The 14843-nt window shown below is 41.0% G+C and overlaps 1 protein-coding gene across 1 annotated transcript in view; it reads left to right on the top strand.

Moving 5' to 3' along the window:
• wdr27 (WD repeat domain 27) overlaps window positions 1–12684 on the top strand; it is a 51660-nt gene extending 38976 nt beyond the window's left edge. Inside the window, exon 24 of the mRNA XM_085369415.1 lies at window positions 12571–12684. Within this exon, the coding sequence (XP_085225541.1) occupies window positions 12571–12684 (114 nt within the window). The remainder of the gene's footprint in view (window positions 1–12570) is intronic.
• The last annotated feature ends 2159 nt before the right edge of the window (window positions 12685–14843 follow it).

Genomic DNA, 14843 nt, shown 5'->3' with positions numbered 1-14843 from the left:
ACAGAACCACAGCACTGAAACCGCTCTGACAAAAGTGTTTAATGACATATGTCTGAATACAGACAGTGGAAAAATGTCAGTCCTAGTTTTACTGGATCTCAGTGCAGCATTTGATACAGTTGACCACAACATATTACTCAAACGACTGGAGAACTGGGCAGGTCTTTCAGGAACTGTACTAAACTGGTTCAAAGCATACTTAGAAAACAGGAAATACTTTGTATCAATAGGTAACTTCACATCTGAGCAGACAAGTATCACATGTGGAGTTCCCCAAGGTTCCATCTTGGGACCCCCTCTGTTTAACATTTACATGCTCCCACTGGCACAGATTATAAAGAACAACAAAATAAACTACCACAGCTATGCAGATGACACACAAATATATATCACAATGTCACCAGGAGACCGAGGCCCTGTACAGGCTCTTGGTAAATGCATTGAGGAAATCAATGACTGGTTGTGCCACAATTTTCTCCAACTAAACAAAAACAAAACTGAAGTAATAGTCTTTGGCGCCAAAGAAAAACGATTACAGGTCACCAGAGAACTTCAATCTATACATCTAAAAACCACAAACCAGGCGAGAAATTTGGGTGTAGTGATGGATGCAGACCTAAACTTAGAAAAACACATTAAGACAATAACAAAGTCAGCTTACTATCACCTCAAGAATATTTCAAGGATAAAAGATCTGATGTCTCAACAGGACCTGGAAAAACTAGTCCATGCATTCATTTTTAGTAGGCTTGATTACTGTAACAGCATCTTTACAGGTCTACCTAAAAAATCAGTCAGACAACTACAGCTCATTCAGAACTCTGCTGCTCGAGTCCTCACTAAGACCAAAAAAGTGGACCACATCAGTCCAGCTCTGAGGTCTTTACACTGGCTACCTGTCCGTCAGAGGATAGACTTTAAAGTTCTGATGCTGGCCTATAAAGCTCTGAATGGTTTAGGACCAAAATACATCAGTGACCTGCTGACCCAGTATGAACCTTCCAGATCCCTCAGGTCATCTGGATCCGGTCTTTTATCAGTTCCCAGAGTCAGAACCAGACACGGAGAAGCTGCATTCAGCTTTTATGCTCCTTATATCTGGAACAAACTCCCAGAAAGCCTCAGATCAGCTGAAACACTCAGTTTATTTAAATCCAGGTTGAAGACTCACCTATTCTCAGCTGCATTTGAATAAAGCACCAAATCCACACTTTTAAGCTTAAATTTCAAAACTTACACTAACTACTGATCTTATCTATTTCTGATTTTATCTGTTTTGGTTTTATATACTGTTTTGTTTGTTTGTTAAGCTTAAATTTCAAAACTTACATTAACTACTGATTTTATCTACTGTTCTGATTTTATCTGTTTTGATTTTATATATTGTTTTGTTTGTTTGTTTGTTAAGTGGGTTTAGAGCTCTGGGTAGCTCCCCAGCTGGGTCTAGACTGGGTCTAGAGAGTATTTTAAATTCAGGGAATTTAAAATAGAAAGTAGCTCGTCCACAGAAGGGCTGGTAGCTCCCCTTACGATAAGGGTTCAGATCGCGCGAACAGGTGTGGGATTAGAGCTCTGGGTAGCTCCCCAACTGGGTCTAGACTGGGTCTAGAGAGTATTTTAAATTCAGGGAATTTAAAATAGAAAGTAGCTCGTCCACAGAAGGACTGGTAGCTCCCCTTACGATAAGGGTTCAGATCGCGCGAACAGGTGTGGGATTAGAGCTCTGGGTAGCTCCCCAACTGGGTCTAGACTGGGTCTAGAGATTTTAAATTCAGGGAATTTAAAATAGAAAGTAGCTCGTCCACAGAAGGACTGGTAGCTCCCCTTACGATAAGGGTTCAGATCGCGCGAACAGGTGTGAAATGTGTGTGTTTAGTTAGTTTGTTTGTTTGCTTGTTTTAATTAATTTTAAATCATGCTTTTTATTTGTTTTTGTTTCTAATGTCTCTGTAAAGCACTTTGAATCACCTTGTTGTTGAATTGTGCTATACAAATAAATTTGCCTTGCCTTGCCTTGCCTAGATGAGCTCTTCTAAGCATCTGTTGAACCAGTTGTTACTCTCTTTGTGAAAATATCCCTCTTCTTTGTCTAAAGAGCTTGGAAAGAAAATGGTTCATCTTCTTCAGTTTTTAGAACTGAAGAAGCTTCTCGGATGAGAGGTGAAACATCTTCAAGAAACTTAAAGAAGTCCAGACGCTTTTCGTTCCAAGCTCTTTAGACCACGATGACCTGGATGACTGAGAACCTTTACAGACATGTCCCTCTTCTTTCTGACACTTGATCTTTAAGTTAAGGACCTTGTTCATCTAAACCTCAGTGAGTAATTTAGCAAACAAACTGAAGCCAGCTGATGCTTAAAGTGTTTTTGTTTGTGTTGCTTTTTTGCCTACTGATGCCTTATCAGTAATTTGGTTTAGCACATTGGAATTTTTTTCCTATAAAAGTTGTTAGTAAAGCGGCGGGGCCAGACGGTATCACCGGCCGTCTGCTGCGCTGCTGTGCTGACCAGCTAGCAGGTGTGTTCACTTACATCTTCAACGAGTCCCTGGCGAAGTCTGTGGTCCCCACATGCTTCAAAAGATCCACCATCATCCCTGTGCCCAAGAACAGCAAACCCTCATCCCTGAACGATTACCGGCCAGTTGCACTGACCTCGGTAGTAATGAAGGTGTTTGAGAGGCTGCTGAAGAACATCATCTCCTCCTCCATCCCAGACACCACAGATCCGCTGCAGTTCGCCTACAGATCCAACAGATCCACAGAGGATGCCATCGCCCACGTCCTACACACCACTCTCAGCCACGTGGACAAGAAACAGGGTAACTATGTGCGAATGCTGTTTGTTGATTACAGTTCAGCGTTTAACACAATAGTGCCCTGCAGACTGTTCACAAAGCTGAGGGATCTGGGACTTAACAGCCGTCTGTGTGCATGGGTGTTGGACTTCCTCACTGGCAGAACTCAGGTGGTGAGGGTGGGCAGGTGCTTCTCCAACAGCATCACCATCAACACAGGAGCACCTCAGGGATGTGTCCTCTCGCCACTGCTCTACTCCCTCTACACTTCAGACTGTGTGGCCACCCATGGCTCCAACACCATTGTGAAGTTTGCTGACGACACAGTGGTGTTGGGTGCCATCTCCAACAACGATGAGGCGGCCTACATGGATGAAGTGAAGAATCTGGCATCGTGGTGCAAGGACAACCACCTCCAGCTGAACGTCAGCAAGACCAAGGAGCTGGTGGTGGACTTCAGAAGGGGTCAGCACAGAGACTACAAGCCCATTATCATCAATGGAGCTCCAGTGGAGAGGGTGCAGTCCTTCAAGTATCTTGGTGTCCACATCTCCTCAGACCTGACATGGGCTGCCCACATTCAGGTCCAGACCAAAAAGGCTAGGCAGCGCCTGTATCACCTACGACAACTGAGGAAGTTCAGGGTCTCTCCAAAGATCCTCAGGATTTTCTATACAGGTGCTGTGGAGAGCATCCTCACACAGAACATGACATCGTGGTTCAGGAACAGCTGTGTGAAGGACCAAAAAGCTCTCCAGAGAGTGATCCGTACAGCAGAACGCTGCTGCAGGATTGCTCTCCCCCCGCTTCAGGACACCTACACCAGGAGATGCCGGACTAGAGCAGCGCAGATACTGAAGGACCCGTCCCATCCTGGCAACAAACTGTTCCAACTTCTGCAATCTGGTAGAAGGTTCCGCATCTTCCGGGCAAGGACAGAGAGACTCAAGAGGAGCTTCTATCCCCAAGCCATCCGTGCCCTAAACACACACACCCGCCCTCTCACATCATCTATAATTGACTGAGACAAGACTCTTCCAGACACTAAACCAAGGCACAATGTACATTTCAATTCCTTTAATTTTAAATATGTTTATATTGTCTATCCTGTAAAATAGTCAGATATCTATTCATATTAATGTACAGAATTCACCTGCTTGCTGCTACTACTGCACATTCACCCAGTGTATATACTATATGTGTATGTATATATATATATATATATATATATATATATATATATAATGTTCTTCCTCTACACCCCCCCCCCAATTTTTGCACATGTCGAGGAGCGTGTCAGGCTACATTTCACTGTGTGTTATACTTGTATAACTATGCATGTGACAAATAATAAAGAACCTAGAACCTAGAACCTAGTATCAGTTGTAGATAATTTTGTTTCTGTAGACATAAAATTTTCATTTTAATTACGAAAATTAAAGTTCCCCTAGTCCCCAGTCCCCCCTTCAGAAGGCATGTCAGTGGGTTTAGGGAGGTCCTAAAAGTATTCCCTGACTGCCTGACTATATCCTCAGTTGAATTCAGCAGCACCACACTTACACTGTACACCCTGTGAGGGGAGCTTCGGCTGCCAGTACCCATCAGCTGCCTCCAAAGTCCCACAGGCTAACCAAGCCCGATAGGACTCCGTCTTCAGCTTGATTACTGTGTCCACCATCAGGTTCAGGGATTTTCACCATGACACCTTGCGACCAAAACTCCTTGCAGCTGCCTCGGCAATGGAGGCGCAGAACATGATCCATTTGGACTGAATGTCCCCAGCCTCCCTCGGAATGCTGTCGAAGTTCTGCCAGAGATGGGAGTTAAAGATCTCCCAGACCAAGGCCTTTCCCAGACGTTTCCAGCTCACTGTTAGTATATATTTAGGTGTGCCAGGTCTTTCCAGCATCCACCCCTAACCCTCGATAGGTGATCATCAGTTGACAGCTCAGCTCCTCCCTTCACCCAAGTGTCCAGAACATATGGCTATGTATGATGCCATTACATAATCAATCACTGGCTTGATGCCACATGCACTTAAGGACATATTTATGTGCAAACATGGTGTTTATTTTGGACAAACTATGAGTTCCACAGAAGTCTAATAGTAAAACACCACCTGGGTTCAGATCAGAAAGGCCATTCCTCCCTTACACCCCTTCAGGTATCACTGTCATTGCCCACATGAGCATTGAAGTCTCCCAGAAGAATGACGGTGTGAAGGCGGACCCTCAAGAACCTCACCCAGTGACCCCAAAAAGTTAGGGCAATATACTGAGTAAGCTGAGGGGATATAAGAATACCCTCCTCTGCCGCCAATTCTCAATGAAGGCAATTCCAAAGGCTTGCATTGAGGTGAACCCAACTATAACTCAACCACACACACCATCTTAGGGTCTTTCCCCACCAGTGAGGTGACGTTCTATTTCTCAATAGCCAGCCTTGACAGTTGGGGATCAGATCGTCACGGGCCTCTGCCCCTGACTGCTGCTCGGCACACATTGCACCCGACCCATATGGAGCCTCCTGCAGGTGCTGGGCCTACAGGAGGGTGGGCCCAATTTGCTCCTTCGGGCTGCACCCGGCCAGACCCCAAGGCTCCTACAGCTCAGTCATTGGATGCTCCCCCTCTGGCTCCCTCCCCAGGCCTGGCTCCAGCTTAATATTAGACGAAAATACAAACGTTTTTAAATGATGATTTCATTTATCAAGGGAAAAATCAGCCACCAACCTGTCTCGTCGTATGTAAAATAATAAGTGGCCCTTTACAGGTATGGACTGAGACAAAAAAATCAGCCCTAGCATCTTTGGTCCAAGCAGGCCACCATGATTGGTCGCAAATGGTCCAGTTAAATATATGCACATAAAAATATTTGAAACTATCATTATGTGTATCAGGTTTTTTTTATCTGGTTGGTACAGTCGTTGGATTAGCACATCTTAGCTGATACTAGTTAAATAAAAAGTGTAGCTTTTAGTGCAACTGTATGTATATATAATAATCATACGCATACTGTATTTTGTTTCAATTTCAATTTGTTGGATTATTGATATTGAAAGTTTTTCTTTTCTATCAGGTTGTAAAGCTGTTGTTGGATTCGGACATCTTAGTAGCAGTGCATGCATGTGACAATAAAAAACTACTCTTTAACCGTTAGTCAAAGCGGTTATTAGCGGGAGACAGATCGATCAAAATATTGATAGTATTGATGCTCGCACTGGGATTGGATCTCTTTTGTTCTGTTAGGTAACTATTGTGAAAGGTAAAAATCACAGTGATTTTGTGGTCATTAATATGTGTTCAGAATATGCATTTCATGATGATTCATCTCATAATTCATGACATATTGCACTCCTCTACATAGGCTGTCTTCATAGGTTAAGTATTTATATCAGTATTAGTATTGGCAAAAGTGATCCTGTATTTACTTGGAATCGTACTGAAAATTGTGGTTTCACACATCACTAGAAGTCATTAATTTTACTTTAAAATTTGAATCTCTACTTTCCAACCATTTTCTTATCATGTTATTTAGAACTTCCTCCATCTCTTTCTCACTCTGTTGTTGAGACTGCTATCCCTTCTCCTGCACTTCTGTTTAGCGCCTCTTGTGACTACGAGGGGGTTGTTGCTGGTACTATTGCTGCTTATATGATTAATTTAATTTACTTAATTTGACATATATTGCACCATTTCACTTTTGTTTGTCCATCATTATCAGCGTCTTCAACAATAAACTCTACAAGGTGCATGAGTGCAATAGGGGCCAGATTTGATTGGGCAATCCAGTGTCACTAATGAACAAATGTGCTTCTGTTAGTGCTTGCATGGCCGGGGTGCAGCAGCCCCACAAGCCGGCCTGTAGCCTGTATAATTATCAACAAAGAAAAAAGAAATATTGACCCATCAGCCCACAAGTACGTTGGCCCACCAGGCAAATGCGTAGTATGCTAGATTACCAGTCCAGCCCTGCCCCCTAAACATAATAACTGGTTAACCACTTTGGCAGCAAAAACTGTAATCAAGCATTTGCAATAGCTGGCAATGAGTCTTTCACATCACTGTGGAGGAATTTTGGCCCACTCTTCTTTGCCAAATTGTTTTTATTCAGTGCAATTCAGTTATTAGATTTAGGGGTCGATTACTTTTCCACATATAGCCAGGTAGATTTGGATAGCTTTTTTCTTTAGTAAATAAAACCATAATTTAAAATTTAAAATGTATCTAATTTTACACTTTGTTTGATGATCTGAAACATTTAAGTGTAACAAATGTGCAAAAAAACTAAAAAATCACTAATGGCTCAAATACTTTTTCACACCACTGTATCTTACTGTAAGTTACTGGACCTCCTCGCTACACGTCTGGTCAGTTTCTGAGTCATACATCTGTTTTTGTTTTGTTTTTTGTTATAATCTACTGTCTTCTTTTAGAGTCTTTGGACTAAGTGAATGTTTTTGAACTCTGAGGTACTTGGTTCTCATTTGCACTTAGTGTGTTGGAGGTAGCGCAGAACCATGACCACTTGCTGACACAATCAGTTGTCTGCAAAACTTTAACACGTACGATCATCCAAACTAAGATGAACAAAGAGTGAGTCATATCTGTGACTTTTCATGCTAAGTGCTTTTCTTGTCTCTCTATGTCAGCTTTTATCATCTTTACTTTTTGCAGCCGGGCAAAAAACCGCCAGCTGTTGTCCCAGTAGACATTTTTACTGTATCATTTTTAATTTGTGGCCATTTGGCAGCTGTTACTCACACAGCAGGGATGGACTAGGATATAAAAGGATCCCTGGAGTTTTTCCCTGAGATGCAGCACAGTACGATCAGCACAATTACAGCTGTAATGAATAGCAATTCAATTTTATATCTTCGTGGTTGCAACTGCTGGTTGGAAAAAGTAGCACATTTGAGGACTCCAGTGAAATAAGATGCACTTTCTGATGCTGTTACATTATTATTTTATTAGTTTACAATGGTTTTTAGGTTATTTAACAGTAAGAATCATTGGTTGTTACTACCTATTTTACCTAACAGCACCACACAAACCAATATATGAGTAATTTTGGTGTGTCACAAATACCAATGATGTCAGCGCAACACTTTGATTCATGTACATTGTACACTCACAGCCACTTTATTAGGCACACTCTTCTAGCAGTGGGTTGACCATTATTTTGCTGTTAGAACTACTGCAGGCAGATTAAACAAGATGCTGGAAACTTTCCTGGGAGATTGACACGATAGCACAGTTGCTGTAGATTTGCCAGCTGCATATCCATATGCAAATCTCCTGTTCTGTCACATTCCAAAGGTACTCTGTTGGATGAAGTTTGTTTGAAGCTTCGTGATATGGTGCATAATTCTGCTGGAAGCAACCATCATAAGATGAGTACACTGAGATCATAAAAGAGATGACACAGGTGGAATGGAGCCTTCCTTTCATGTTGTTTACTTCAAATTTTGACCCAACCATTCAAACCTTGCAGCATAAATTGAGGAAGCAACATTTTTACAGTCTCCCCAGTTTTTGTGAGCCTAGCCTGTGTGTCGCCTCAGCTTCCTATTGTTAGCTGACACAAGTGCGGTCTGGGTGTGGTATTCAGCAGTTTCTCAAATACTCAGACCAAAGCATCTGGCACCAACAACCATGCCTCATTCAAGTAGACATGTTCAAGTCAACTTTAAGGTTGTGTTGTTTCTACTTGCCCATTGAGCTGCCCATTTGATTGGCTGATTACGGATGGATGGATGGATGGATGGATGGATGGATGGATGGATGGATGGATATGTTTCCTCTTGACCTCAGACATTACCCCCTTCGTACTGTCGCAGCCAGAGAATAAATACAGAGGTGGACTGCTGTCTACTCCAGAATGTCACATTACAGTGAGACACAGACTGAGCTGAGACAGCCTGGCCTGTGTTCAGCACAGCTGGAACTGCAATGAACAGGAAGTTTCAAAGTCACAAGAGACATTTTTAAGTATCGAAACCTTTCACATGCATTAGACAGAACTTCTTCAGTTGGCTGTGGTCTTAGGTAATAATGGTGAACTTCCTTTGTCCCAGTACTCAAAATGTTAAGTTCAGATCTGTGAGTACAATCGGATTTCTCAATTTTTTCTATTTTCTCATTTTATGCAATTTTAATGTTTTAAAGATACACAGATATAAAGATTTACATTTAAAAAATATAAGGGTAAGCGGAGGATATAAAACATTATATTTTATATAACTACTTTCTTATATTCACCCAGATGGTATTGTCTGTTGTCTAATGTCTAAAAGGTTCTGAGTGTGAATATATCCATAAGTTACCAACTATTTATCACCACGAGCAACAGGCTATACATTTCTTTTATTGATCCCATGTCTATGTAAAGTCAAGACTGAGATAACCGTGGTGACCATCTGCCCCTTTTTCCATCTGTCATCTGGATCCTCCTTCAACTCTCAGCATGGTCACTACAGAACATCTTGCTATTTTGGTGTTTGTGAAATTTGTGCTCCACAGCTGATGAATGGCATCCTCTGGGAGGGGAAAACACATTGTTCGCCATATTATCAAATCCTTAGCATTTGTTCATACCGGTTTCTATAGACATATACTTTCTGTCATCCAGAGTGCCAAAATTTGACTCACCATTGAAAATCTAATCCACATTGCTTTCTCAATCGGCATTTTTATTCTGGCTTTGAACTGTTGATTTGTGGTTTCTTTTCCGTGGTGTTGAGCCAGTTGCTAACAATAAATTATGCAACATGCGTGACAAACCATGCAATGGATTTTCTGATCTTACTCAGAATTCCTAAAAAGTTTGGACTTGGACTTTGTTCAACCAAACCTCAAAACAAATGAACAAAACTCTCAAATGGAGCCTCAGGTTATGTGCGTAAGGCTATCTAAAATTCCACAGAAATCAAACTTGATGAAAACTATGTCTGTCTTGAAAATGAAGCTGTAATGTCAGCCAAATCTGTCATGACCCACAATGACTCCTTTCTGTGTTTCTATAGTAAGTCAGTATTTTTAACAAAAACATCTGATACCAAAGGTCACATAAAACCTTCAGCTACCCTTATTATGTGGGCTTGTTTGGGGCAAAATAAAAGTTTAAGGTTGCAAAGATGTAATGTGTTGGATTCCTTTGGACTTTTCTGTGTTTATCTCTTAACACTACATGCTTACATTGGTGTATTATCACAGTAACAGTGGTTTTGGATCAGAGTTGATCCAAAACCATGGTTGCTACTGTAGCTGTCGTCTAACTCTCATAAGTTTTAGGTCAAGGATGTCAAACTCATTTTACATTGTGGACTGTATACAGCCCACTTAGCTCTTAAGTGGGCTGGAACAGTATAACTCCCCTTTCTGTTAGTGTAAAAAAACCTAACTACACATTTAATCCCTAAGAAAATTAAAATGAAGTGCAATTTTAACAATAAGTCTCAGTTTTTCTATATAATTACAAAATCTTGCCTAATTGTGCCACAAATCTGCCATATTAAAGAAATATGTCAGAAATAAATGTGTAAAATGGCAGTAAATGTTCTAGTTGTTCATTCCTCAGTTAAGTCCTGTAATAATAAAGTAGAAAGTTGTTAACTGACTTTTTTAACTTTAACTGTTAACTGTGACCCAACTGGAAAAGTTGGAAATGTCTACAGTTGTGAACAAAAAATGAAAATCAGGAATTCTTCTTTCTTTTTTTTGCTTTACTTTGGTGCAATATGAATGGCCATGGTGGAGGTTTTTTGTTTTTTTTTAGGAAAAGCTATAAAACCTATAAAAATACAGTTCACATTTTCCAAAGCCTTCCAGTGGGCCAGATTGGAGTCTTTCCTGGGCTGATTCTGGCCCCCGGGACTTATGTTTGACATCCCTGTTTTAGGCTTTTCAGCTGCCTGGGAGCAAGAACCAGACAGCCTGGCTGTTGTTGATTAAGGTCACTGAGGTGGACGTCATGGTGTACAAAGACTCACGATCACATACTATGCATATTTAGATGTAATATGTTTGTGCTCACTGGGTTGCCTTTATGAGGAAGTTAACTTGTCTCTGGGATTCACACTCGCCAGGAATTCTTTAATGTGTCTATAGAAGAGAAACTGCAACTTTCACCCTTCAAAGGAAGAATGCATCCAGCCCAGTTTAGTGTGTTTGAGTCATCCTCAGACCTCAGCTATTGTGACTCCCTTTCCCAGCACAGGCATCTGCTTGCTGGTAAAGGATTATTTCTCCTGCATAAAACCTTTTTAGTACAAGGGAAAAAATGTTGGACCATTGTTGTACCAAATGTGTTTTTTATCACAACTTGGCAAATCATTGTTTGCCAAGATTCCTGATGTTATCATGCTTTTAAAAAAGATGCTGTCTTTACAGCCACCTCAGGTCTAGATATTCACCATAGGTAAAACTCCCTGATGGAGTATTCCCATTTTGTAAAATGTTGGGTTTTTTTGATTGGTTCTTTGTTTTTCTCCACTTACCTACAAAGGTGTCATATAGAAGATGGACATACTGTGACATCATCCATTGGTTAGGGATGGACCTAACCAATGTTTTTAGTGTCATCATTGAGGTTTTTGAAACATGGAAAGTAACTGGTGGATCTTACTGGACACACTCACTGGTCGCTATTTGTCAATCACATATGAGTCATTATTATCTTGTTGCCCTTTAAGACTCTAGAGGACACCATAATTTACTAAATTAACACCAAGGTCAGAAAGAACTGAACTAAAAAATGAAAGAGAACTGAACAATTAAGAACATCAACTCATCATGTAGATGTTTACTGAGGGTGAAAGGTCAATGTGAGCCTAAGGTTTGTTTTACCCCTGACTTCTATACAACAAGATCTCTTTCTTTTCTTTTCTTTTTGTCAAGCCAGAGGCGTCAGGCACCTTAGCATTCACTTTCACTTTTCAGGCCCCGGAGGCCGTGACTTTATATAAAGACTATGCTCACTTGTCCTTTAAGACTGGGTGGTAAAAATAAACTTGGGTTGAAGTGGCATGAAATAGAGGTTATAACAGCTGTTTGTGAGTTATCTTGAGTTATTTTTCCATAATATGGTATACTTTTAAATTCTGAACAATTGCACATGTAAAAATGTGCTATAGGTCTCACTGCAAAGCCCACATAGAGGGTTTCCCACTGCTTCTGACGGACTGTCAGAGTGCTGAGGTAATGCTTCCTCAGCCTCATCTGCTCTCTTGGCTGATAGAGACATATGATTCACTGTGTACGTCTCACTAAAAATTGTAGTCAAGCATTGATCGTCTGTATTTGTGCTTGTCTGTGTGCAGCCTGCACATGTCATTAAGTGTGTAGTGTGTGCGTGTGTGTTTGCCTACAGGGTGTGGATTAATGCTAGTTTATTGTTGTGTGGGTGCCTTATTAATCTCCAAATGTTTGACTCACTGAGAGTATTGCTGGCAGGAACCTCAATCTCCTTGTTTGAATAAACAAAGTTATATAACAGAGTTAAGGCCTGGCAACATGATGTTTTTTTGTTTTTTTTTTTGGGGGGGGGGGGGTAAATGGCAAGTATGGAAAATCAAGAATTTTGGTGGGGAACACAGAATGGTCTTGACCTCAATGGTGCTCTTCTTCTTCGGGGATCTAGGTGTGCCGTTATGAAACTCTGTATTCTAAATAGAGAGGTGGTAAAAAGAAGAGTGATGTCTGACACGGTTTTAGAAAAAAAGTGTGCAAAAATAAAAGCGTAATATGATGTCATGCTTTTTCTCTTTTCTTCACAGCTGCTAACTGGGACCCTGGATGGGAAGCTCAGGCTGTTTAAGTCTAGCAGTGGCTCTTCTTTGTCCTGTGACACCAGCACTGCCGTGCACAGTGTCCTCAACAAGACTGTGTAATTACAGCTGGCCCCTGCAGAACCCATGCAGGTTTTATTAATGCAGTCCCAAGTGGGATTTTCATTGGGAAAGAAGAATTTAAACGTTTTCTTTTTTTGCTCTTGGTTTAATGAAAAACAGGTAGAGTTATATAAAAATGTGCTCTTGTGTGTTCTTCCTCGGTGCTTAAAATTGTCAGTAGAAACCAGCCATTTCAGATCATTCGTCTTTGTTAAACTTCCTGCCCATGCTTCCAGCGCATTTCTTATTTAAAGGGAGCACGCTGCTTTCTTTGAACTCATTTAGCTGCATTTTTGTGATGCACGATTTAGTCAATTAAACATAATATCGCTAAATTTGCCAAAAACAATTATTATTAGCAGTTTTTCACATCTGTTGCACATTCTGAATGGTCAAGCATAACGTTTAGTTTGTTCAGTATGTGGAACAGATGTACTTCTTATATCGCTGGCTGTGACCTCCACTTAGCAGATCAGCACGTAGAGCTATGACATCAACTGGGTGCAACCACTTTGGCTGCCAGACACACAGATGCTCCTACTGTTCATACTGATGCACCCATCTCCATTGTTTGTGCTGGATGTTTAGTCCTTTCTACCTTAGTCACAACAAACTGTCAGGTACTCTAATACATAGTAGAGGATATAAAGGCTCAATGTGAAATTTGTTCAAAAATTGTTGAATTTGTTGAAAAATTGGTTTGCAACAACACTATTTACAAAAAAGCTGGCAAGCTTAAATTTCTAAGGTTTCCCATTTGATGCAAGATTCCAGTTTATTTTCTGTGAGCTTTTTAAAAACACATTTGTGATGTTACAGTCTTGTGCCAAAATAGATTCAATTCATTCTTCACCTCAAAATTCTACAAAACAATTTAAATCTATTAAAAATATATTAAAATATAACATGTATATTCTGAGCCTTTGCCATGACACTCTGAACTGAACTCAGGGGCATCCTGTTTCTGCTGATCAGCTTGATTGGAGTCCACCTGTGGTAAATTAATTTGATTCAACATGAAGGTACGCACCTGTCTACATAAGGTCCCATAGTTGACAGTGCATGTCAGAGCACTAACCAAGCCATGACGTTTAAGGAATTTTCTGTAGACAGAGGAGAAGGTCCAGAAGGACAACCATTTCGGCAGCACTCCAGTAATCAGACCTGTGTGGCAGAACAGCCAAACAAAAGCCCCACCTCGGTAAAAGGCACATGACAGCCAAAAAGTCTGCCCAAAAGCACCCTAAGGACTCTCAGATCAGAGAAACAAAATTCTCTGAAACAAAGATTAAACCCTTCGGCTTGAATGCCAAACATCATGTCGGGAGGAAACCAGCCACTACTGATCCCTTGGCCAATACCATCCCTACAGCAGAGCATGGTGGTGGCAGCATCATGCTGTGGGGATGTTTTTCAGCAGCAGGAACTGGGAGACCAGTCAAGATCAAGGGAACGATGAATGCAGCAATGTACAGAGACATCCTTGATGATAACCTGCTCCAGAGCGCTCTGGACCTCAGACTTGGCTGAAGGTTCAGCTCCAAACAGGACAACAAACCTAAGCACACAGTCAATATAACAAAGTAGTGGCTTCAGGACCACTCTGTGAATGTCCTTAAATGGCCCAGCCAGACCCCACTAAGTCTCTATTCTTTTGTGTCATTCTTATATCTCCAAACAAGGTGACAGATTAATATGTTTTCTCTTACATTGATTTGGAAATAAAATCAAAAATAATTTTTGAAGTCACAAAGTCATCAATCCTATATCGCATGTCCTCTTAGGTTCAACATTAAGATATTCTTTCTATCTCAAGTTTAATACCACAGTTTATTGCTAAGTAACGTTTCCTGGTGATGTTTAATTTTCTTTGGAAAAACAGTCTCCTGCTCTGCTGCTCCTGTCACCTCCACCATATTATAAGCCTTAACTCAGTCTTCAGACAGAAAGGAGGAATGCTCATCCCCCATCTGCAGGGGGACATAATTTCAAGCATCACTCATCCCCTGTCCATTAGGAAAAGATATCAGAGTTGACGCATTATGTGATGGCGCTAAATCCACTGATAGTATGCTCAGGCTTAACTTCCTCAGACTGTTTTCCAAAAACTGCTCATCTGTGTCTTGTCCCCTGTCCAGTATTCTGTATTTGATTTACTC

The sequence above is a fragment of the Diplotaxodon limnothrissa genome, linkage group LG13 (genome assembly GCF_057381915.1).
Source record: "Diplotaxodon limnothrissa isolate DT_005_m linkage group LG13, D_limnothrissa_male_GT1.1, whole genome shotgun sequence".
NCBI classification, from domain to species: Eukaryota; Metazoa; Chordata; class Actinopteri; order Cichliformes; family Cichlidae; genus Diplotaxodon; species Diplotaxodon limnothrissa.
This window is presented reverse-complemented; position numbering and strand designations above follow the sequence as displayed.